This window comes from Ranitomeya imitator, chromosome 1 (assembly GCF_032444005.1).
Source record: "Ranitomeya imitator isolate aRanImi1 chromosome 1, aRanImi1.pri, whole genome shotgun sequence".
Classification (NCBI taxonomy): domain Eukaryota; kingdom Metazoa; phylum Chordata; class Amphibia; order Anura; family Dendrobatidae; genus Ranitomeya; species Ranitomeya imitator.
This window is the reverse complement of record NC_091282.1, coordinates 861885986-861912166: the sequence shown is the minus strand read 5'-3', so window position 1 is coordinate 861912166 and position 26181 is coordinate 861885986. Positions and strand designations below refer to the sequence as shown.

The following is a 26181-nucleotide window of genomic DNA, read 5'->3' as shown; positions in this document are numbered from 1 at the left end:
AGTGTGTCCTCCAGCATTTCCCCAGTGTGTCCAGAAATCTGCCCCAGTGTCTCCAGCATTGCCCCAGTGTCTCCAGCAATCTGCCCCAGTGTGTCCTCCAGCATTACCCCAGTGTGTCCAGCAATCTGCCCCAGTGTCTCCAGCATTGCCCCCAGTGTGTCCAGCAATCTGCCCCAGTGTCTCCGGCATTGCCCCAGTGTGTCCAGCAATCTGCCCCAGTGTCTCCAGCATTGCCCCAGTGTCTCCAGCATTGCCCCAGTGTCTCCAGCATTGCCCCCAGTGTCTCCAGCATTGCCCCAGTGTGTCCTCCAGCATTGCCCCCAGTGTGTCCAGAAATCTGCCCCAGTGTCTCCAGCATTGCTCCAGTGTCTCCAGCAATCTGCCCCAGTGTGTCCTCCAGCATTACCCCAGTGTGTCCAGCAATCTGCCCCAGTGTCTCCAGCATTGCCCCCAGTGTGTCCAGCAATCTGCCCCAGTGTCTCCAGCATTGCCCCCAGTGTGTCCATCAATCTGCCTCAGTGTCTCCAGCATTGCTCCAGTGTGTCCAGCAATCTGCCTCAGTGTCTCCAGCATTGCCCCAGTGTCTCCAGCATTGCCCCACCACATAGTGACTGAATACTACAATACTGATCAGTAATAAAAACAAACAAGGTGCGCAGGCGTGTACTATGGAGGACAGAGAATGAACTTCAATCCAATATTGCAGCCAGCATGCAGCCAGCGGGTAAGGAAAGGGTGAATCAAAAACCCCAAAACCCCGCCTCCATGGATGAAGATTGTTCCCTCCAAATCCAGGTGACAGTGTCCCTTTAAGAGAGGTGGTAGCTACCAATATGCTACTTCTGCTCTCATTCCTCACCCCACCTCTGATAGCTATGCTACTGTTGTGGCATGCAGATTTAAACTACTTCTATAACCGCAGTAGTTCAAAATTATGGTTGTAGGCAAAATGTATGTCCACACAGTGTTTTTTTTTTTCCTAAACTTATCATGCTATAAATCAATGAAAGAAAATAGAAAAAAAAGCTGTAATGTGGTTTTAGAAGCATTTTTGGTGTGCGAGAGCTTTGAAGCAGATTTTTATGCAACCTGTGAGGGAACTTTGTGGGCCATTATACTGTGATGGGGAGTTGTGGGGTAAATCATTTTCTAAAAAAATATATTTATATACACTAGCGCCCTGAAGATAAGGATAGACTGAGTGTGAACAAGCTGCAGACAGATACACAGAACCTGTGCGGCAATCTGTGAGGGAAGCAAAAAAGAACAAACAAACATTCAGTCTATATGGCCATGTTCACACTTTGCGGCGTCCCTCTGCAGGTTCTCCCGCAGCGAATTTGATAAATCTGAAGGGCAAAACAACTGCGGTTCTCCCTGCAGATTTATCGCGGTTTGTTCCGCGGTTTCCGCTGCGGGTTTCCGCCTATACTATTGATGCTGCATATGCAGCAATATGCAGCATCAATAGTAATGTTAAAAATAATAAAAATTGGTTATACTCACCCTCTGACGTCCCGATCTCCTCGGCGCTGCAGCCGGCGGTCCGGTTCCAAAGATGCTGTGCGACCAGGACCCTTCATGACGTCACGGTCATGTGACCGCGACGTCACCGAAGGTCCTGGTCGCACAGCTACTCTGACTGGACGGCCGTGTGCAGCGCTGAGACTTCAGAGGGTGAGTATAACATGATTATTTATTTTTATTCTTTTTTTTAACCCCAAATATGGTTCCCGGGGCCTGGAGGAGAGTCTCCTCTCCTCCACCCCGGGTAGGAACCGCACATTAGCCGCTTACTTCCCGCAACGTGGGCACAGCCCCATGCGGGAAGGAAGCGGTTCAATGCATTCCTATAGGTGCAGAATCGCAGCGATTCTGCACAAAGAAGTGACATGCTGCGGGTTTTAAACCGCTGCGTTTCTGCGCGGTTTTTCCCACAGCATGTGCACAGCGGTTTGCGGTTTCCATAGGGTTTACATGTAAATGGAAACGCTATGGAAACTGCTGCGGACCCGCAGCATCAAAATCGCGGCGGTTCCGCGGTAAAAACCGCAAAGTGTGAACCCAGCCTATCTGTTGACAGGTAACACATGGATTCTGGCTGCGGGAAGGAAAAGGTTGTTTCCATACACTATATAAAAAGACACATATGCATGTTTTTCTCAATATCTGACATGAAGTGTCCCTAGCTCTTCAGACGCGGTTTTCTCCTCAACCAGCTACTCTTCCTCCAGCTTGCTCCTACATGTCTTTCTGACTCTTCAGCTTTTCCTTCCTGCAGACAGAATCCATGTATACTTAAATCTCTTGTTTCATATTTTATGATATGTTGGTTCTACTTATGCTTTTACTTCTTGCCGAGTGAGCAGCGCGACAGATTCTCTCTTATCTATTCCACATCATATTCTGCGGCACATCATGCTGTGTGGAGAAATGTGGGAACCATCACAGTCATAGCCATCATATGCTACTATTGTGGAATGCAGATTTTAACTACTTGTCAAACCACAATAGTTCAAAATAATAGTCGCAGTCAAAATGTATATCCACACAGTGTTTTCTTACATAAATTTATCATGCTAAAAAAAATCTATGAAAAAGTATAAAAATATTTTTATTGTGGTTTTAGAAGAATTTTTGGTGTGTTGAGACTTTTGAGGCAGATTTCTAGGCAAGCTGTGAGAAACCTTTGTGGGCCATTATACTGTGATGTGGAGTTGTGGGGTTCACCATATTGTGCAGTACATCATGCTGTGTGGCAGACTGTGGGGCAATCTTAATCTATGTGGTGGTGGGGAACCATCCTACTGTGTGTGTGGGGAGGCTGTGAGGTCCATCATACTGTGTGAGGGGAGGTGGGATATGGACTCCATCATATATTGTGGAGAGACCGTGAGGTCCATAATACTGTGATAAGGGAGCCATGTGGGTTATCATACAAAGTGGATGGAGTCATGGGGGGCCATTATACTGTGCGAAGGGAGCCGTGGGTGTCCAACATACTGTGTTGAGGAAGGCATGGGGGTCTATCATACTGTGCAGAAGGAGCTGTGAGAATCCATACTACTATGGGGGATCCATCATACTGAGGAGAGGATGCTGCTAGTGTAATCAAACAGCCGAGTGGGAGCCATGTGGGTTATCATACTGTGTGGACGGAGTCATGGGGGACCATTATACTGTGTAAAGGGAGCCGTGGGTGTCCAACATACTGTGCTGAGGAAGGCGTGGGAGTCTATCATATTGTGCAGAAGGAGCTGTGAGAATCCATACTACTATGGGGGATCCATCATGCTGAGGAGATGATGCCGCTAGTGTAATCAAACAGTCAAGTTGGAGCCATGTGGGTCATCATACTGTATGGGGGAAGCCATATGGGAATTATACTATGTGAGGGGCTGTGGGGGCATCATACTCTATGAGGGTAGCAGTTGATCAAGGTACAATGGCTGAATAACAGGAGCAGTATGGTTTCTAAGCTTTGTAAACAGCAGTAAGTTATATGGTTTTGACTAGCAGCTATTGGTAAGAATACATTTTACAATAAGCCCTATTATAACATTTACTAGCAGAAGCAGCTAAAATTGACGTAAAATAATAAACAGAATTAATGTAGTATCGGCCCCCAACAACACTTACAGTCTCTCATGTGGCATCTTGGGAAAATGAATTGCAGACCCCTTGTGTTATCTTATAAATAGAGGGGGTTATACATATTTAGGTACCTATCACACAACGAAGAAGAATATTCTTCAGTAGGAGGACAGGGTTGTCCTTTGGGTTGTATGCTGAAGTATAATGACGCAGGAGGATGCTGATGTTACTACGGATACAGGGTATATACATCTCTACGGCTACAGAATTAATGAGCTGTAACTACTGAGTATCCCTCAAGTACCCCAGCTCACATACAGGCTGTGTCAGCAGAGGCAACGAGCAGTTACAGGTAAGATTGCTATACCGCGAACCATACTGTTAATTGATACTTTTCTCATCCGTGAGAAAATGTTTTACTTATTAAAAAATTGGCAAAGAAAAAAAGGGTGTCATTCACATAGCATGCACATGCACTTCCCAATAAAAGACATTATTATTACTATTATTATTACAATTACTATGCTGTGGATATTTTAGTGATAATGTAAGTTTTCTTATAGTTCATCTCACATAGCTATGTATATAAATATGCAGTTTATATCTTGGATAATGGGGGCCACTTTCTTCATCATGTGATAATTAGATGTAGGATTAATAATTTATTATCCCGAATATGTATTCCTGACTATTACATTAATAAACTCAAAGTAAGGAAAATGATCCATCAAAAGCTATGTGGGCAGGGCGGTGGCTCAGTGGTTAGCATTGCAGCACTGGGGTCCTGAGTTCAAATCCCACCAAGGACAACATTTGCAGGGAGTTTCTAAGTTCTCCCCGTGTTTGCGTGCGTTTCCTCTGGGTTCCCCGGTTTCCTACCACACTCCAGACATACTGATAGGGAATCTAGATTGTGAGCTCCAATGGGGACAGCGGTGATTATGCCTGTAAAGTGCTGTGGAATATGACAGCACTATAGAAGCAAAGCATAATAAATAACTCTTAAAGGATAAAAAAAAAGTTACAGATTTTGGCATACAAATGGAACTTAATAGAAGCCGCAGAAGTATAAGTGGTGTGATCAAACACAGGCGCCTATTTTAGTACAAAAATTAAAGGAACCTGTCAGCAGGATTGTTACACAATAACCTACAGACAGTGTCAGGTTGGCGCCGTTATACTGATTAAAATGATACCTGGGTTGATGAAATCCGTCTTGTGGTTGTTGTTTAATGTTTATTTTCAGTTTTCAGCAAGGCTATGTGCACACGTCAGGAATTGCCGCGGAAATTTCCATGGCAATTCCGCAACTGTGCCGCGGGTAAAACGCATGCGGAATTCGCATGCATTTTCCTGCTAAACACTAGCGTTTTCCAAACGTAATTAGCTTGCAGAATGCTAGCGTGTTCCAAGTAATCTGTAGCATCGCTTGGAAAACTGATTGACAGGTTGGTCACACTTGTCAAACATAGTGTTTGACAAATGTCACCAACTTTTTACTATTGATGCTGCCTACGCAGCATCAATAGTAAAAAGATCTAATGTTAAAAATATTTAAAAAAAAATAAAAATTGTGATATTCTCACCTTCTGGCGTCCCCCGCAGCCTGCCTTTGCATTTTGATTAAGAAAATGTCTAGAACTATGTCTAAATAACATGAAAACAAGCATATTATCCACCTTTTTATGCAACAGCACGGGCGCCGACACCGCAGCCTGCCTGATGAAAGTGATTTTTTTTTTCAAACTATAACTCTATGCAGTATATAAAATAGGGGGCAGGTCACTGAGGGATGTATTGTCTCACCTCGGCAAGTTAAACATATGTAAATTACAAATAAATATTCACCCCTTCCCCCACCCATAATCTCGCTCACCCCTCTGCCAGTGTCACTGATTCAGTCAGTAACATAAGTTACGTACCCTTAAAGGGCTGCCCAAGCTCTATTTCAGGATACTATTACTAGGGTACACAAAAATGACCTGACTGATTCCTTTTAAGTAGAGCTCTGCTGGATGCACGCACATGCGCACACCTCTCCTCTAATGCACGCATCTTACACTGATTTTATTCATGAGTAGATTAGTACAAGAATAGTTTAGGCATAAAGTCTTCTTACTCCCCTTTCTTTTTCCTCAGGAAATATGACTGATCACATGACTGTAAACTAGATGGTCCTTCTGCTCTAGTGTTAAGTGGTCTGCTGTTTCAGGACATGCAGCATGATGACTCAGCAGGTCCCTTTCAGCTTCCTCTCCTGCACTGATCAGATAGATTAGAAATAGGCAGGAGGAGAGAGTCACTTAATAGTTCCCTTAGGCTAGGTTCAGATTGCGTTAGGGCAATCCGTTTAGCGCTAAGCGCTAGCGGATTGCGCTAACGCAATGTCTTTTTAGGGGTCGCGTTAAACGTCCCCGCTAGCGCAGATCCCCGATCTGCGAGAGCGGGGAACGGACCTCGAGCGCGCCGCGGACGCTGCAAGCAGCGTCCAAGGCGCGCCACAAAAGAACGGCACATCGCTAGCGCGTGCCGAAAATGGCATGCGCTAGCAATGCGCTTTAACATTGCTGGCAACGGGAGCGCTAAACAGACGCGTTGCACGGCGTTAATTTTGCCGTGCAACGCTGTCCGTTAGCGCTCACACTAAAACGAAATGAGAACCTAGCCTTAATGATCAAGAAGTATGCTATATGAGTGCTCTTCCCAATCACAGAGAACTTCAAGATACCCACACTTTCTAGCAAGATGTATCCTTTCTAAAAAGTGTGTCTTATAGTAAAACAATTATGGTATACAGCTCTGGCAAAAATTAAGAGACTACCACATCAAAACCCTGTCATGGGCAGCCCAATCTCCAGACCTGAACCCCATTGAAAGCCTCTGGAATATAATCAAGGGGATGATGGATACTTACAAGCCATCAAACAAATAAGAACAGCTTACATTTTTGTGCCAGATGCAGTGGGAAAGACTGGTGGAAACATGCCAAGATGCATGAAAGCCGTGATTAAAAATCATGGTTTGTCATGATCCAGACTGGGTTTTGAGTCCTGTCTTCCCTTTTCCCGGTCTGATCATGTCAGAGATTAACTTTCTCAGCCTCAGTCTGGTCTCAGGTTTGCTATTTAGCCTCCGTTGTGTCCTGCAGATCATGTCAGTTATAGTCTCTGCCTAGTGCTGCTGTAAGCTGACTGATTGCTCTGATTTGTCCTGCTGCATTTGCTGTCTGAACCTGTGTCTTTGTTTTCCCCTGTTCCTGTCTTGACTCAGTATTTCCTTTTAGAGTGCAGACTCCCCGGTTTGACTTGGCGTCTATCCTGACCTGTTTCTGTCATTTGTCTTTTGGCTTATCCGCTTCTGACTGTTACTGACCCCCTGGCTTGTCTTTGACCTTGAGTTTGCTTTTTCCTTTGATACTGCGCTACAGTCTAGGATTTGACCCTGCTTGTTTTGAATATTCTGCTGCCTCACTGTCACACTGCAGGTTAGCTCTGTTAGGTGCAGACCTGCTTCCTCTCTACTGCCATCTAGTGAAGCCTGCATTGCAGCAGCATGACATGGTTATTCCACAAAATATATCTGAACTCTTCCCGAGTTAAAACATTAGTATTGTTGTTTCTAAATTATTATGAACTTGTTTTCTTCGCATTATTTGAGATCTGAAAGCACTGGGTTTTTTATTTTGACCATTATTCTTTGTCAGAAAAAAAAAGACAAAATTTATTGCTTGGAAATTCGGAGACATGTTGTCAGAAGTTTATAGAATAAAAGAACAATTTACATTTTACTCAAAAATATAACTATAAAGAGAAAAATCAGACAAACTGAACATTTTGCAGTGGCCTCTTAATTTTTGCAAGAGCTGTATACATTAAAATGTTGGAACTCAGCACATCCACATAAATTAAATCTTAAAAGCAAAAAAGATTAATAGTAATTGGCCACCAAATTTTTGATTGATCACATTTCAGGAACTTGTCAATTATAGGATTTAAATCAAAATTTCAATCCAAAAATGTTTTTATTCAACAACCAATAAAAGAGTGGAAAAAACACATTGGGTGGAATTCAACATGAAGGGAATTTTTTTTTTTTTTTTAAATTAGTTTAGCTGCTGGCTATGTCGCCATTATTTGCTACAAATGTATCAAACTGTTGCATAGTGTTTGATAAATCTGGCCCATTTTTAGATTTAGCCCTTCTATCTAGAGCTATTTTCCGCTTTTTATACCAACCCCCTTACTGGAGTGAGAATTTCAACTTTTAATGGGAATCTGTCAACAGGTTTTAGATAAACGATCTGTGAGCATCATGATGTAGGGGCAGAGACCCTGATTCCAATTATGTATCACTTAGGCCTCTTTCACATTTCCGTCAGTACGGGGCCGTCGCAAACCGTCGGCCCCACGTACCAACGGACGTTGTGCACAATTGTGCACAACGTGGGCAGCGGATGCAGTTTTCAGACGCATCCGCTGCCCATTTTGAGTTCCGGGGAGGAGGGGGCGGAGTTCCGGCCGCGCATGCGCAGTCGGAAATGGTGGTTTCGACGGACGAAAAAACGTTACATTGAACGTTTTTTCGTAATGACGGGCCGCCAAATACCGACGCATCCAGTGCACGACGTATGGAACGTGTGTCCATACGTCGAGATACGTCAGTAATACAAGTCTATGTGAAAAAACGCATCCTGCGGGCAACTTTGCAGGATGCGTTTTTTTCACAGAACGACGCATTGTGACATTCACATTCCAACGGAAGTGTGAAAGAGGCCTTACTCAGCTGCTTGCTACATTATTGATAAAATCACTGCTTTATCTGCTGCAGAGCTACCAGTTCTCTGAATGCTGAGCTCTGTAATAACCCGCCCACACCACTGATATGACAGCTTTCTATGTACACTGTGCATAGACAGAAAGCTACCAATCAATGGTGTGAATGGGGTTATACAGAGCTCATGAATATGGAAGACTACATCTCAGCAGATTTACTAGTCCTCTAGTGATAATCTCCTGCTAATAAACAGTGATTTTATCAAAATCAGACCAGTAAGTGACACAACGATGGAATCAGGGTCTCTACATTATGCTGCACTCAGATTAGGTGGCATTCGTATCAGCTTTTCTTTAAGAAGTTGCAAATCATAAATCTGACCTACAGATTATTTGCATAGTTCACCTTGTCCTTTTTCCATCCAGTTTTAATAAGTGTAAGAGTTGCACAACATAGCAAACATGGTGAATTTCTTTGCAGAAAGGTGCAAAACAATTCAAGGATTTTAGACACAATAAAACTGTTGCAAAAGTCATGATAAATTCCTTTCTCCCATTATCTTTTCCCCAGTATGCCATGTTCTAATTAACCCCTTCATCACAGAGCCATTTTCCATTTTGTTTGGTGTTGTTGTTTTTTTTCATTTTTTTAAAAAGCACATGACTGGTTAAATCAGCCATCATGTACGAGGAAAAATGCAGACTTGGAGTGTGAGCCTGCATCAAAGTCAGGGACACGACATATGACCTATATATACCTCATATGTCATGAAGGGGTTAAATGTGTTTTGCTGTATGGTGGATGTTTCCCTTTCTGGAGCATTTTCCCTCTTTCACTGTACAGTATATAACACTATGGTATATATTTGTAAAGGATGGAGAATGTTGGCAATGATTTAGCAGCAGTAATTACACTGCGTTATAAATGGTGCATTTTATTTCTGGTGTCTGATCCCATTCCGTACATTCCTCGATGAAAACAAATATCAACAAGGGAATTCACAGGAGAGGAAAAAATCCTCAGGGATCATTCCAATAGCAACAGAAAATAAGAAACCATGAAAAGCTGAGTCACTGAACTAATATATACGCCCTCCAGAGGAAAAGAAGAATAAAATCAAGATTGCTCCAACATGTAGTTGATGTTTTTTACTCTTCCTTAAACGGGTTCTCCAAATATATGATATTACTTGATGACCTATTCTAAGGATAGGTCATCAATATCAGTTCAGTGGGGGTCCGACATCTTGTACTACCACAAGGTGCTCCCAGGCTCGAGATCATAAGAGGGCGCCCTCTGCTGGTTGTCCTCATATGAACTCGAGCCAGGGAGCTTTCTAGGAAAGTTCCCACGATCTAGGAACAGCCAGCAGAGGGCGCCTCACCGCAAATGCAGGTAAATATAGGTCAATGACCTACTTTACCTACATTCTCCGGGGTTTTGCAGACATGAGCAGCTGCATTAGCGGAGCTCGTGGCTGCAAAATATTTTAACCCCTTCAGATGGATTTACATCGTTGGACGTGACAGATCCTCGGAAGGTATGGATATTGTTGGTTTATTTTTTTTTTTTATTTACAGATCGAGGGTCTTCAGTGAGTGGATTGAGAGTAGAATAAATTAATACAACAACCTCTGTGATTTTTTCATTAAATTAATTTTTAATAATGTGTGTGTTTTTTTAACCCTTTACTAGTATTGGATTAATAATGGATAGGTGTCATAATTGACGCCTCTCCATTATTAATTAGGCTTAATGTCACCTTACAATAGCAAGGTGGCATTAACCCTTCATTACCCCATATCCCACCGCTACACGGGAATGGGAAGAAAGTGGCCAAGTGCCAGAATAGGCGCATCTTCCAGATGTGCCTTTTCTGGGGTGGCTGGGGGCAGATGTTTTTAGCCAGGGGGGGGCAATAACCATGGACCCTCTCCAGGCTATTAATATCTGTTCTCAGTCACTGGCTTTACTACTCTGGCGGAGAAAATTGTGCGGGAGCCCACACCAATTTTTTCCGCCATTTAACCCTTTAATTTAATAGCTAGAGCGGCCAAATTTTGCACATACACACTACTAACATTAGTAGGGTGGAATATGCAAAAAAAATGGTGATATGAGATGGTTTACTGTATGTAAACCATGTCTCATATCATGTCGGGTTTAGGAAGGAGAAAGCAAAAGCCGGTAATTGAATTACCGGCTTTCTGCTATATCGCGCTGGAAGAAATATTAATATATATACATATATGTGTCTCACTGACATATATATATATATATATATATATATATATACCTATTCTATGTGTACACATTTATTCTACCTGTTCTACTGTAAGGCTATTTTCACACTAGCGTTTTCTGCAATCCGTCACAATGCGTCGTTTTGCAGAAAAAACGCATCCTGCAAAAGTGCTTGCAGGATGCGTTTTTTCCCCATAGTCTTGCATTGACGACGCATTTGCGACGGATTGCCACACGTCGCATCCGTCGAGCAACGGATGCGTCGTGCTTTTGCGGACCGTCGGGAGAAAAAAACGCTACATGTAACGTTTTTTTCTCCTGACGGACCGCTTTTTCCGACCGCGCATGCGCGGCCGGAACTCCGCCCCCACCTCCCCGCACCTTACAATGGGGCAGCGGATGCGCCGGAAAAACGCATCCGCTGCACCCATTGTGCAATGCAGCAAACGCTAGCGTCGGAATCTCTCCCCGACGCACTGCGACGGGGAGATTCCGACGCTAGTGTGAAAGGAGCCTAAGCTGTCAGTGTGATTTTACTGTACACCGCACTGAATTGCCGGCTTTTCTCTCTAACAGCGCTGCGTATTCCTCGCAAGTCACACTGCTGGTCTGTGTGTAATCCGTATTTTTGGGGCTTCCATAGACTTTCATTGACGTTTTATTTGCGCAATACGGTGACAAACGCAGCATGCTGCGATTTTCTACGGCCGTAGAAAGCCGTATAATACTGATCAGTTTAATACGGCAGATAGGAGCAGGGGCATAGAGAATAATTGTGCCGTATGTTTTGCGAGTTTTTCGGACGTAGTTTCTGCGCTCTTACGTCCGTAAAACTCGCAAGTGTGACGCCGGCCTTAAAGTTCTGTGCATTTTCATGTTTTTGTCTTGTCCAGCTTAGTCTGTGAAGGATTTTTTGCAGCCTAGCTATTTCTCTGGAGATGCAGATATACCCCCCATGTCTTTAGTCAGATGTGGTGATCCGTATTTTCTGCGGTGGATATTTTCTAGTGTTTTATACTGACCGCATAGTACTCTGTTCTATTCTTTCTTTTTAGCTAGTATGGCCTCCTATGCTAAAATCTGATTTCATATCTACGTATGTTATTTCCCTCTCCTCTCACAGTCAATATTTGTGGGGGGCTATCTATCCTTTGGGGATTTTCTCTGAGGCAAGATAGGTTTCCTGTTTCTGTCTTTAGGGGTAGTTAGATCTTAGGCTGTGCCGAGTGGTCTAGGGAGTGTTAGGTACCCCCCCACGGCTACTTCTAGTTGCGCTGCTAGGTTCAGGGTTTGCGGTCAGTACAGGGACCACCTTCTCCAGAGTCCGTCTCATGCTGCTCCTAGGCCACCAGATCATAACAGGGAACCACCGTTTGGGCGCATGGAAGAGCTCGGAAGGGAAGGAGCGCCATTTGGAATGTAGACTGAAATGGATTGGTCTGCAGGCGTCACGTTGCATTTGCAGAGCCCCTGATGCACCTAAACAGTAGAAATCCCCCACAAGTGACCCCATATTGGAAATCAGACCCCTCATGGAACTTATCTAGATGTGTTTTGACAGCTTTGAACCCCTAAGTGTTTCACTACAGTTTATAACGCAGAGTCATGAAAAAAAATTTATTTTTTTCCCACAAAAATGTTTTTTTAGCCCCCAAATTTTTATTTTCCCAAGGGTAACAAGAGAAATTGGACCCCAATAGTTGTTGTCCAATTTGTCCTGAGTATGCTCATACCCCATATGTTGGGGTAAACCCATGTTTTGGCGCACTGGAGAGCTCAGACGGGAAGGAGCACTGTTTAACTTTTTCAACGCAGAATTTGCTGGAATTGAGATCGGACGCCATGTCGCGTTTGGAGAGCACTGATGTGCCTAAACAGTGAAAAACCCCAATTCTAACTGAAACTATATCCCAAACACACCCCTAACCCTAATCCCAACCATAAACCTAACCACACCCCTAACCCTGACACACCCCTAACCCTAATCCCAACCGTAAATGTAATCCAAACCCTAAACTTAGCCTCAACCCTAACCCTAACTTTTGCCCCAACCCTAACCCTATCTTTAGCCCCAACCCTAACTGTAGCCCTAACCTTAACTTTAGCCCCAACCCTAACCCTAACTTTAGCCGCAGCTCTAACTTTAGCCCCAGCCCTAACTTTAGCCCCAACCCTAACTGTAGCACTAACCCTAACTGTAGCCCTAACCCTAGCCCTAACCTTAGCCCCAACCCTAACTCTAGCCCCAACCCTAACCCCAACCCTTATTCCAACCCTAACCCCAACCCTAGCCCTAACTCTAGCCCTAACTCTAACCCTAGCCCTAACCCTAGCCCTAACCCTAGCCCAAGCCCTAACCCTAGCCCTAACCCGAGCCCTAACCCTAATGGGAAAATGGAAATAAATACATTTTTTTTATGTTTCCCTAACTAAGGGGGTGATGAAGGGGGTTTGATTTACTTTTATAGCGGGTTTTTTAGCGGATTTTTATGATTGGCAGCCATCACACACTAAAAGATGCTTTTTATTGCAAAAAATATTTTGTGCGTTTCCACATTTTGAGACCTATAATTTTTCCATATTTTGGTCCACATAGTCATGTGAGGTCTTGTTTTTTGCGGGACGAGTTGACGTTTTTATTGGTACCATTTTTGGGCATGTGACATTTTTGATCGCTTTTTATTCCGATTTTTGTGAGGCAGAATGACCAAAAACCAGCTATTCATGAATTTCTTTTGGGGGGGGCGTTTATGCCATTCCATGTTTGGTAAAATGGATAAAGCAGTTTTATTCTTCGGCTCAGTACGATTACAGCGATACCTCATTTAGATTATTTTTTTATGTTTTGGCGCTTTTATACGATAAAAACTATTTTATAGAAAAAATAATTATTTTTGCATCGCTTTATTCTGAGGAGTATAACTTTTTTATTTTTTTGCTGCTGATACTGTATGGTGGCTCGTTTTTTGCGGGACAAGATGAAGTTTTCAGCGATACCATGGTTATTTATATCCGTCTTTTTGATTGCGTGTTATTCCACTTTTTGTTCGGCGGTATGATAATAAAGCGTTGTTTTTTGCCTCGTTTTTTAAATTTTTTTAAGGTGTTCACTGAAGGGGTTAACTAGTGGGCCAGTTTTATAGGTCGGGTTGTTAGGGACGCGGCGATACTAAATATGTGTACTTTTATTGTTTTTTTTTATTATTTAGATAAAGAAATGTATTTATGGGAACAATATTTTTTTTTTTATTTCTCTTTATTTCTGAATTTTATTTTATTTTTTACACATTTAAAAAAAATTTTTTTTTACTTTTTTACTTTGTCCCAGGGGGGATATCACTGTATAGTGACAGATCGCTGATCTGACACTTTGCAGAGCACTGTGTCAGATCAGCGATCTGATGAGAACTGCTCCTGGCTTACCAGCGCCTGCTCTGTGCAATCACTTGGTAAGCCACCTCCCTGCAGGACCCGGAAGTAGCCCCGCGGCCATTTTGGATCAGGGGCCTGCAGGAAGGAGACGCTTGGTACAAGGTGAGCACATCGCCTTGTACCGATCGTCTCAGGGAAGCCCGCAGGGAGCCCCCTCCCTGCGCAATGCTTACCTGTACCGCCGGAACACTGCAATCACGTTTGATCGCAGTGTGCCGGGGGTTAATGTGCCGGGAGCGGTCCGTGACCGCTCCTGGCACATAGTGCCAGATGTCAGCTGTGATAGTCAGCTGACACCCGGCCGCGATTGGCCGCACTCCCCCCGTGAGCGCTGCCAATCGCATATGACGTACTATCCCGTCACTGTGAATTAAGTCCCAGGTCACCTTGACGGGATAGTACGTCATGGGATTAAGGGGTTAAGGGTATGTGCACACATTGCTGATTGGCCGGCAGAATTTTCCGTACAGAATCTGCATCTCTTGGCAGAAAAAGCAGTCCATAATGCTTGCTAATTTAATGCAGAATTGATGCGGATTTCATGCGGATTTCGTGCGGATTTCGTGCGGATTACTTGTGGATTTGTTGTGGATTGTCATGCCTTTTTTGATGTGCGGATTTGCCTTACTCAATGTATAGTCAATGGGTGCAGAAACGCTCCGTTTCCGCACAAAGAATTGACATGTGCACAGCAATTCTCAAATTCCCATTGACTATCATTGTTACTGTACTACACTGCTGATTTGATGCAATTCCGCGAGTCCCAAAAACGCTGCAGAAACGCATCAAAATCCGCAACGTGTGCAACTATCCTATCTGAAATGCTGTTGCTTTTTTCTAGGACCATCATGGCTGCTGTATCCCAATTAGAGCGAGACATGATAGCTAAAGCTCGACGTCAGATTCCCCAGTGTCAGGACCCTGTAGAGAAGCTGAGGCTGCAGTGTCTGGCAAGAGGGGCATCTGGAATAAAAGGTCTTGGCAGGTAAGCTCACAAAATGCTAGCTCCTAATCTGTCTATGCTTTATTTACTCATATCTGATAATAAACAGTCATAACAGAAAATATAATTGTTTGTTGGTTACTATCTAATGGCCGAGCTATATAAGGTACAAAGGTAGCAGTCACACCCCATTACTGGTGCCTGAGGGAACCCAAAGTCTCCTTGTCCACATAACTACTGTATATACAGGTATTAAAAATGGGAGTCCATAAGTTTAAGGGTATGTTTCCACGTGCATAGAGACACAGCGTCAAACACACAGCGTCCAGATGTTACAGCATAGTGGAGGGGATTTAATGAAATCCCATCTCCACTATGCGTGGTAACACGCACGCGGCGGCCCTGTGACTCCGGACATGCGGCGTCTTTTAAGATCGCAGCATGTCCGTATACCTTGCGGCGATGCTGCGTCGCCGCAAGGTATAACACAGGGCCCTATGCATGGGGTACGATGATCCCAGATGTGTGCTATGAACACATCCGGCATCATCGCGTCCCAGAAGGGGGCGGAGCTTAGCGCAGAGCGGGTTTGCCGCTCCAACTAAACCGCCGGCCATCCTGAAGGTGGACACATACCCTTAGGGTATGCCATTTTGATAGTATGTTTCACCCAACTTATTAATTATCTTCTGCTTGCTAAAATTATATTATTATTATATTATATTTAAAATTATATTATTATTATTATATTATATTAACATATATTCTGTTATTAACCCCTTTCTGCCATTGGACGTAATATTCCGTCCATGTGGGGTGGGCCTTAATTCCCAAGGACGGAATATTACGTCCAGCGCGATCGGCCGCGCTCACGGGGGGAGCGTCGCCGATCGTGGCCGGGTGTCAGCTGCTTATCGCACATTAACCCCCGGCACACCGCGATCAAAGATGATCACGATGTGCCGGCGGTGCAGGGAAGCATCGCGCAGGGAGGGGGCTTCCCTGAGACCCCCGCAGCAACGCGATGTGATCGCGTTGCTCCGGGGGTCTCCTACCTCCCTCCCTGCAGTAAGTCCCGGATCCAAAATGGCCACGGATCCGGGTCAGAGCAGGCACTTGGTAACGCTGCACTGCTCTCAGACAGATCGGTGATCTGTCAGAGTGCTGTGCAAACGGGCAGATCACCGATCTTTATTGTCACCCCCGCCTGGGACAATGTAAAAAAAAGTAAAAAAAAAAATTTCCAAGTGTGTAAAAAAAAAAAAAAATCCTAAATAATGAAAAAAAAAAAAATATATATTATTCCCATAAATACGTTTCTTTATCTAAATAATAAAAAAAAAACAATAAAAGTACACATATTTAGTATCGCGGCGTCCGTAACGACCCGACCTATAAAACTGGCCCACTACTTAACCCGTTCAGTAAACACCGTAAGAAAAAAAAAAAAAAAAACGAGGCAAAAAACAACGCTTTATTATCATACCGCCAAACAAAAAGTGGAATAACACGCGATCAAAAAGACGGATATAAATAACCATGGTACCACTGAAAGCGTCATCTTGTCCCGCAAAAAATGAGCCGCCATACAGCAACATCAGCAAAAAAATAAAAAAGTTATAGTCCTCAGAATAAAGCGATGCAAAAATAATTATTTTTTTCTATAAAATAGTTTTTATCGTATAAAAGCGCCAAAACATAAAAAAAATGATATAAGTGAGGTGTCGCTGTAATCGTACTGAACCGAAGATTAAAACTGCTTTATCAATTTTACCAAACGCGGAACGGTATAAACGCCTCCCCCAAAAGAAATTCATGAATAGCTGGTTTTTGGTCATTCTGCCTCACAAAAATCGGAATAAAAAGCGATCAAAAAATGTCACGTGCCCGAAAATGTTACCAATAAAAACGTCAACTCGTCCCGCAAAAAACAAGACCTCACATGACTCTGTGGACTCAAATATGGAAAAATTATAGCTCTCAAAATGTGGTAACGCAAAAAATATTTTTTGCAATAAAAAGTGTCTTTCAGTGTGTGACGGCTGCCAATCATAAAAATCCGCTAAAAAACCCGCTATAAAAGTAAATGAAAAAATGTATTTATTTCCATTTTCCCATTAGGGTTAGGGCTAGGGTTAGGGCTAGGGTTAGGGCTAGGGCTAGGGTTAGGGCTAGGGTCAGGGCTAGGGTTAGGGCTAGGGTTAGGGCTAGGGCTAGGGTTGGGACTAGGGTTAGGGTTAGGGTTAGGGCTAGGGCTAGGGTTAGGGTTGGGGCTAGGGTTAGGGCTAGGGTTAGGGCTAGGGTTAGGGTTAAGGCTACAGTTAGGCTTGGGGCTAAAGTTAGGGTTAGGGTTTGGATTACATTTGTGACTGGGATTAGGATTAGGGGTGTGTCTGGGTTAGAGGTGTGGTTAGGGTTACCGTTGGGATTAGGGTTAAGGGTGTGTTTGGATTAGAGTTTCAGTTATAATTGGGGGGTTTCCACTGTTTAGGCACATCAGGGGGATCTCCAAACGCGACATGGCGACCGATCTCAATTCCATCCAATTCTGCATTGAAAAAGTAAAACAGTGCTCCTTCCCTTCCGAGCTCTCCCGTGTGCCCAAACAGGAGTTTACCCCAACATATGGGGTATCAGCGTACTCAGGACAAATTGGACAACAACTTTTGGGGTCCAATTTCTCCTTTTACCCTCGAGAAAATACAAAACTGGGGGCTAAAAAATAATTTTGAGGGGAATTTTTTTTTTTTATTTTCACGGCTCTGCGTTATAAACTGTAGTGAAACACTTGGGGGCTCAAAGTTCTCACAACACATCTAGATAAGTTCGTGGGGGGGTCTAGTTTCCAATATGGGGTCACTTGTGGGGGTTTCTACTGTTTAGGTATATTAGGGGCTCTGCAAACGCAATGTGACGCCTGCAGACCATTCCATTTAAGTCTGCATTCCAAATGGCGCTCCTTCCCTTCCGAGCCCTCCCATGCGCCCAAACGCTGGTTCCCCCCCACATATGGGGTATCAACGCACTCAGGACAAATTGGACAACAACTTTTGGGGTCCAATTTCTCCTTTTACCCTCGAGAAAATTCAAAACTGGGGGCTAAAAAATAATTTTGAGGGGAAATTTTTTTTTTTATTTTCACGGCTCTGCGTTATAAACTGTAGTGAAATACTTGGGGGCTCAAAGTTCTCACAACACATCTAGATAAGTTCCTTGGGGGGGTCTAGTTTCCAATATGGGGTCACTTGTGGGGGGTTTCTACTGTTTGGGTACATCAGGGTCTCTGCAAACACAATGTGACGCCTGCAGACCATTCCATCTAAGTCTGTATTCCAAATGGCGCTCCCATGCGCCCAAACGCTGGTTCTCCCCCACATATAGGGTATCAGCACACTCAGGACAAATTGCACAACAACTTTTGGGGTCCATTTTCTCCTGTTACCCTCAGGAAAATACAAAACTGGGGGCTAAAAAATTATTTTTGTGGGAAAAAAATTTTGTTTTATTTTTACGGCTCTGCATTATAAACTTCTGTGAAGCTCTTATTGGGTCAAAGTGCTCACCACACATCTAGATAAGTTCCTTAGGGGGTCTACTTTCCAAAATGGTGTCACTTGTGGGGGGTTTCAATGTTTAGGCACATCAGTGGCTCTCCAAACGCAACATGGCGTCCCATCTCAATTCCTGTCAATTTTGCATTGAAAGGTCAAACGGCGCTCCTTCCCTTCCGAGCTCTCCCATGCGCCCAAACAATGGTTTACCCCCACATATGGGGTATCAGAGTACTCAGGACAAATTGTGCCACAACTTTTGTGGTCCAATTTCTTCTCTTACTATTGGGAAAATAAAAAATTGGGGGCGAAAAGATGTTTGTGAAAAAAAATGATTTTTTATTTTTACGGTTCTGCATTATAAACTTCTGTGAAGCACTTGGTGGGTCAAAACGCTCACCACACCTCTAGATAAGTTCCTTAGGGGGTCTACTTTCCAAAATGGTGTCACTTGTGGGGGGTTTCAATGTTTAGGCACATCAGTGGCTCTCCAAACGCAACATGGCGTCCCATCTCAATTCCAGTCAATTTTGCATTGAAAAGTCAAATGGCGCTCCTTCCCTTCCGAGCTCTGCCATGCGCCCAAACTGTGGTTAACCCCCACATATGGGGTATCAGCGTACTCAGGACAAATTATACAACAACGTTTGTGGTCCATTTTCTCCTGTAACCCTTGGTAAAATAAAACAAATTGGAGCTGAAATAAATTTTTTGTGAAAAAAAGTTAAATGTTATTTTTTATTTAAACATTCCAAAAATTCCTGTGAAGCACCTGAAGGGTTAATAAACTTCTTGAATGTGGTTTTGAGAACCTTGAGGGGTGCAGTTTTTAGAATGGTGTCACACTTGGGTAGTTTCTATCATATAGACCCCTCAAAATGACTTCAAATGAGATGTGGTCCCTAAAATAAAATGGTGTTGTAAAAATGAGAAATTGCTGGTCAACTTTTAACCCTTATAACTCCCTAACAAAAAAAAATTTTGGTTCCAAAATTGTGCTGATGTAAAGTAGACATGTGGGAAATGTTACTTATTAAGTATTTTGTGTGACATATCTCTGTGATTTAATTGCATATAAATTCAAAGTTGGAAAATTGCGAAATTTTCACAATTTTCGCCAAATTTCCGTTATTTTCACAAATAAACGCAGGTAATATCAAATAAATTTTACCACTATCATGAAGTACAATATGTCACGAGAAAACAATGTCAGAATCACCGGGATCCGTTGAAGCGTTCCAGAGTTATAACCTCATAAAGGGACAGTGGTCAGAATTGTAAAAATTGGCCCGGTCCATAACGTGCAAACCACCCTTGGGGGTAAAGGGGTTAAATAACCATTTTAATCATTATCTACAGTAATGGGATAATGTAATATGTGTAATATGCAGCTGTTTATGGCTGTACATGTAAGGCTATGTTCGCTGCGTCTAAAGCATTGACGTCTATTGAACATAGGTATATCCACATCTGTTCACTGAACTCGGATTTACCGCATCCAATACATTCTATTTGTTCTGTCTTCATACACGTTGATACGGTGTGGGATCCAACATACAGCATAAACCACTATTAAACCACTTCTGTCTTCCAAATAAGCAGACTGTTCTCTGTAGTCTAACTTGTTTATTGGTAACAGGTATTGAAATGCGGTAAAACTAAAGGAATACACATGACATATATAAGTATTGGGCTAAACAATCACACAGCTAATACTTTACAACTGACAAAGAAAATATACAGTATGATGCAACCTATGTACATAACTACAAACAGTAAGTCCCTGGTAAACACATTTCCTGTGTACTGACTGCTATACAGTTAATCACATTCTGTACAACACTACATTGCAAGAACAGGGATAATGATCTTACCGGATAAACTTAACCAGAATGGCAAGTAAGTGAGGTAGTTCCAACACAGCAGAAGAACACGTGTGTCCAGGAAGAACACAGAGAGAAAATGGAGGTTCCTCATCCCAAAATGCCTTGGTGCAATCCCACAATGCAACACTCTAATTATTACTAAAAAACACAGATAATAAATTTAACCACCACTGGGTGGTGCTATAACACAGTTTGCATCTCGGCTTTGGGAAAATGGCCGCCGCGATCTCTAATGCGCACGCGCGGCATCCCGCGGCCATTTTCCTGAAGCCCCGTGCAGCAGAGCACTCGATCTGCGCACGCGCGGCCCCAGGAAGATGGCCGCACCCACCGACGAAAGGGATGACAGCGCAGATCGCGCGCTGCTTGTTCACGTGCCCACAGTGGATTAGTCACCTCAACATGCGGACACCACTACGCCACCAACGTAAAGCTGAGGAAGAACCAGCGATGTCACCACGCCCACCCGACCTGACCAGCCTGATTGACAGGCGAAAACGGCGACTTTGGTAACTTATTTCTCAGCATAGGTGGGGAATCGGGGTACACTACATACACTATAGTAACACACAGCGCAGGCCCTATTTAACAGTATTTATAGCTCAATCTCAAAAAACGGGGTGACAGGTTCCCTTTAATGCATGAGACGAATTACACTGTCCTATTAGAATGGACAGAACACTATTGTTGAAATTTCTCTTTCAGAGACTAGCGTCTCTGTTAATACCTCCCGTGGATCCAGGTGTAAGGCTAAGTACAGCATAGTCCTTGCAGATACTGGGCTGTGTGTACAGATCCAACAGTCTTTTGGCTTTTTTCCTTCCATGTCCTTTATAAGAAAAGCATGATGGCAAATAAGTTTGCTGTCGCTGTCCATATTTAATATTGTTTATCCAGTGACTCTGTAGGGTGCAATTCTTGCTACTCCCAGCAAGGTAATTAGTAGAACAGTCATTCTGCCGGTGAAATAACCTTTTTGCAGTGACTGGCGTGGATCCAGGTGGGGTTTCCCTCAAGTTTCACTGAGGTGGATGTGGTCAAACCATGGACCTAGGCTCCTCTCATGCACGATTGCAATTGCATTAGGCATACCTCCCAACTTTTGAGGAAGGGAAAGAGGGACAAAGTAGGCCACACCTCTGACCACACCCATTTCACAATTAGCCATGCCCCAACCACACCCATTTAGCACTTCTGATCACAATGTTTCGTAAACAATAATTATAAACAAAAAAATATGGCCACACACGACGCTCCATACTGTACAATGGCCCCACACGATGCTCCATACTGTACAATGGCCACACACGACGCTCCATACTGGACAATGGCCCCACACGATGCTCCATACTGTACAATGGCCACACACGATGCTCCATACTATACAATGGCCACATACGACGCTCCATACTGGACAATGGCCCCACACGACGCTCCATACTGTACAATGGCCACACACGATGCTCCATACTATACAATGGCCACACACGACGCTCCATACTGGACAATGGCCACACACGACGCTCCATACTATACAATGGCCACACACGACGATCCATACTGGACAATGGCCACACACGACGCTCCATACTGGACAATGGCCACACACGACGCTCCATACTGGACAATGGCCACACACGACGCTCCATACTATACAATGGCCACACACGACGCTCCATACTGGACAATGGCCACACACGACGCTCCATACTGGACAATGGCCACACACGACGCTCCATACTATACAATGGCCACACACGACGCTCCATACTGGACAATGGCCACACACGACGCTCCATACTGTACAATGGCCACACACGACGCTCCATACTGTACAATGGCCACACACGACGCTCCATACTGGACAATGGCCCCACACGATGCTCCATACTGTACAATGGCCACACACGATGCTCCATACTATACAATGGCCACATACGACGCTCCATACTGGACAATGGCCCCACACGACGCTCCATACTGTACAATGGCCACACACGATGCTCCATACTATACAATGGCCACACACGACGCTCCATACTGGACAATGGCCACACACGACGCTCCATACTATACAATGGCCACACACGACGATCCATACTGGACAATGGCCACACACGACGCTCCATACTGGACAATGGCCACACACGACGCTCCATACTGGACAATGGCCACACACGACGCTCCATACTATACAATGGCCACACACGACGCTCCATACTGGACAATGGCCACACACGACGCTCCATACTGGACAATGGCCACACACGACGCTCCATACTATACAATGGCCACACACGACGCTCCATACTGGACAATGGCCACACACGACGCTCCATACTGTACAATGGCCACACACGACGCTCCATACTGGACAATGGCCACACACGACGCTCCATACTGTATAATGGCCACACACGACGCTCCATACTGTACAATGGCCACACACGACGCTCCATACTGTACAATGGCCACACACGACGCTCCATACTGGACAATGGCCACACACGACGCTCCATACTGTACAATGGCCACACACACGACGCTCCATACTGTACAATGGCCACACACGACGCTCCATACTGTACAATGGCCACACACACGACGCTCCATACTGTATAATGGCCACACACGACGCTCCATACTGTACAATGGCCACACACGACGCTCCATACTGGACAATGGCCACACACGACGCTCCATACTGTACAATGGCCACACACGATGCTCCATACTGTACAATGGCCACACACGATGCTCCATACTATACAATGGCCACACACGATGCTCCATACTGGACAATGGCCACACACGACGCTCCATACTATACAATGGCCACACATGACGCTCCATACTGGACAATGGCCACACACGACGCTCCATACTGTACAATGGCCACACATGACGCTCCATACTGTACAATGGCCACACACGACGCTCCATACTATACAATGGCCACACACACGACGCTCCATACTATACAATGGCCACACACGACGCTCCATACTATACAATGGCCCCACACACGAAGCTCCATACTGTACAATGGCCACACACGACGCTCCATACTGTACAATGGCCACACACGACGCTCCATAGTGTACAATGGCCACACACGACGCTCCATAGTGTACAATGGCCACACACGACGCTCCATAGTGTACAATGGCCACACACGACGCTCCATAGTGTACAATGGCCACACACGACGCTCCATAGTGTACAATGGCCACACACGACGCTCCATACTGTATAATGGCCACACACGACGCGCCATACTGTACAATGGCCATTGGCCACATTATGCTCCATACTGTATAATGGCCCCACATGATGCTGCGTACAGCATACTTGCCCCACGTGATGGTCCATACAGTATTATGGCGCCACATTATGCTTTGTACAGTATAATGGCCCCACACGATGCTGGGTATAGAATAATTGCCACACATAATGCTGGGTACAGTATAATGGCCACACATGGTTACCCCACCCCCATCATTGCCTTCTCCATCACTACACACAGACACCTTTCACCGCGCTCCCTCGCAGCAGCTGGATGACACCCACGGCGCTGAATGGTGTCATCCAGCTGCGCCGCTGACTGCTCACGTCGCTGCAGCTGTGATATGCCACTGATAAAGACCTCCGTGTCTCCTGTGCCAGTCCGTGTCAGAGCGAGGAGCAATATTGCTCCGATCTGACACAGCCAGCGTCCGCTCCGTACACATGCGACTCCGCTCCATACACCTCGTACACACACGACTCCGCTCCATACACCTTGCACATGCGGCTCCGCTCCGTACACCTTATACATACGGCTCCTCCCCATACACCTTGTACACACACGGCTCCACTCCGTACACCTCATACACACGGCTCCTCTCCATACATCTCGTACACACATGGCTCCGCTCAATACACCTTGCACATGAGGCTCTGCTCCGTACACCTCGTACACACATGACTGCGCTCCATTCACCTTGCACATGCGGCTCCGCTCCATACACCTCGTACACACACGACTCCGCTCCATACACCTCATACACACACGGATCCGCTCCGTACACTTCGTACACACACGGCTCCGCTCCGTCCACATTGCACGCGCTGCTCCGCTCCGTACACCTTGCACACACATGGCTCCACTCCGTACACGTCATACACATACGGCTCCTCTCCATACATCTCGTACACACACGGCTCCGCTCCGTACACCTCGTACACACGTGGCTCTGCTCCGTACACCTCGTACACACACGACTCCATTCCATACACCTTGCACATGCGGCTCCGCTCTGTACGCCTCATACACACACGGCTCCACTCTGTACACCTCGCACACACACGGCTCCGCTCCATACACATTGCACACGCTGCTCTGCACACCTTGTACACACGCTGCTCCGCTCCGTACACCTCGTACACACGGCTCCGTACACGTCTTACACACACGACTCTGCTCCATACACCTTTCACATGCTGCTCCGATTCACACACCTTGTACACACATGGCTCTGCTACATTACAGTGTCAGACTGTCACAGGGGCTTTGGTTTAGCCCTTTTTATGCGGGGGGGGGGGGGGGGGGGGGGGGGTTAATAGCAGCCACAATAGCGTTGTGTTGTCACCCTCTCCCAGGGAGACAGACCTGTCAGGGAGTCATCGATCTCACTCACACTGATCTGCAGATAACACAGCAGTGAGCAGCCCAGGCAAACAGAGGCTGTGAGTGTGTCCATCCCTCCCTGCTCAGCCCCACTCATTCCAAGCACCATTACACTAGCCAGGCATCCAGTCCACTCACACTGCTCTGCTGCTTACATTGCCGCCGGCACCCAGGCTGTGTTCGGCTGTTACCTCAAACTAGAAGTGTCCCCTCTCTCCCTCTCTCACCAGTGACGCTGGGAGACTCAGGAACATGGGGAAGGGGCGTGGCCTAACAAAAGGGGGTGTGACGGAGTTCTCCTGCTGTCTCCCGGGATCAGAGCGTCCTGCGCTGGACAGCGGGGCAAAGAGTCAAATCCGGGAAAGTCCCGCACAATGAGGGACGGTGGGGAGGTATGGCATTAGGATCTGGAATGGATGAAAACACATGTTTATGCACCACATTAAGACTTTTCTGCAAGGCCTGGACATGGTCCGTCATAGTACCATATTGCATTTGTAGCACTTGTGGAAAGTACAGACCCATCTTTGGTGCACTACCAAACAGGACTTCAAAAGGAGACAAGAGACAAGCACTGTACCCAGATCTTTGCTGTCTCTGCCTTGGCCTTTTGAATTTTTAGTTTAAGTGTCCCATTTAACCTTTCCACTTTCCCAATACTTGGTGGATGATATTATGTATGAAATGCTTGCTGTATTCCCAGGGCCTGCATAATTTTCCATCATTATTTCTCCAGTGAAACGTGTACCCCTGTCAGGGGCGGACACAGACAGCTTGGGGCCCCTGTGCAGGAAATGTGTCTGGGCCCCCCCTTCTTTAAAGGCGACAAAGCTATATATATATATATATGCTTTGGATGCAGCACATGTCCGCTCGGTCCAAAGCGCTGCCAGCTTTTGTACGAGTGATGCTTCCGCATGTGTTCATTGAACACATGCGGAATCACCGCATCCTATACATTGGACTGTGATATTTATCTTGTGGAGACTGAGCGTCTCCGCAAGATAAATAGACATGCTACGGTCTAGAAAGATGTGCCGCATGTCCGTCTCTGCAGGGAAGCTGCGGGTGCCGCTGCATACATAGTGG

At 45.1% G+C, this 26181-nt stretch overlaps 1 protein-coding gene across 1 annotated transcript in view; it reads left to right on the top strand.

The window, feature by feature from the left end:
• Positions 1 to 3915: 3915 nt before the first annotated feature.
• LOC138658173 (calcyphosin-like protein) overlaps positions 3916 to 26181 on the top strand; it is a 55791-nt gene continuing 33525 nt past the window's right edge. Inside the window, exons 1-2 of the mRNA XM_069745696.1 lie at positions 3916 to 3946; positions 14885 to 15028. Coding sequence (XP_069601797.1) covers positions 14892 to 15028 — 137 coding nt within the window. The 5' untranslated portion in view covers positions 3916 to 3946; positions 14885 to 14891. The remainder of the gene's footprint in view (positions 3947 to 14884; positions 15029 to 26181) is intronic.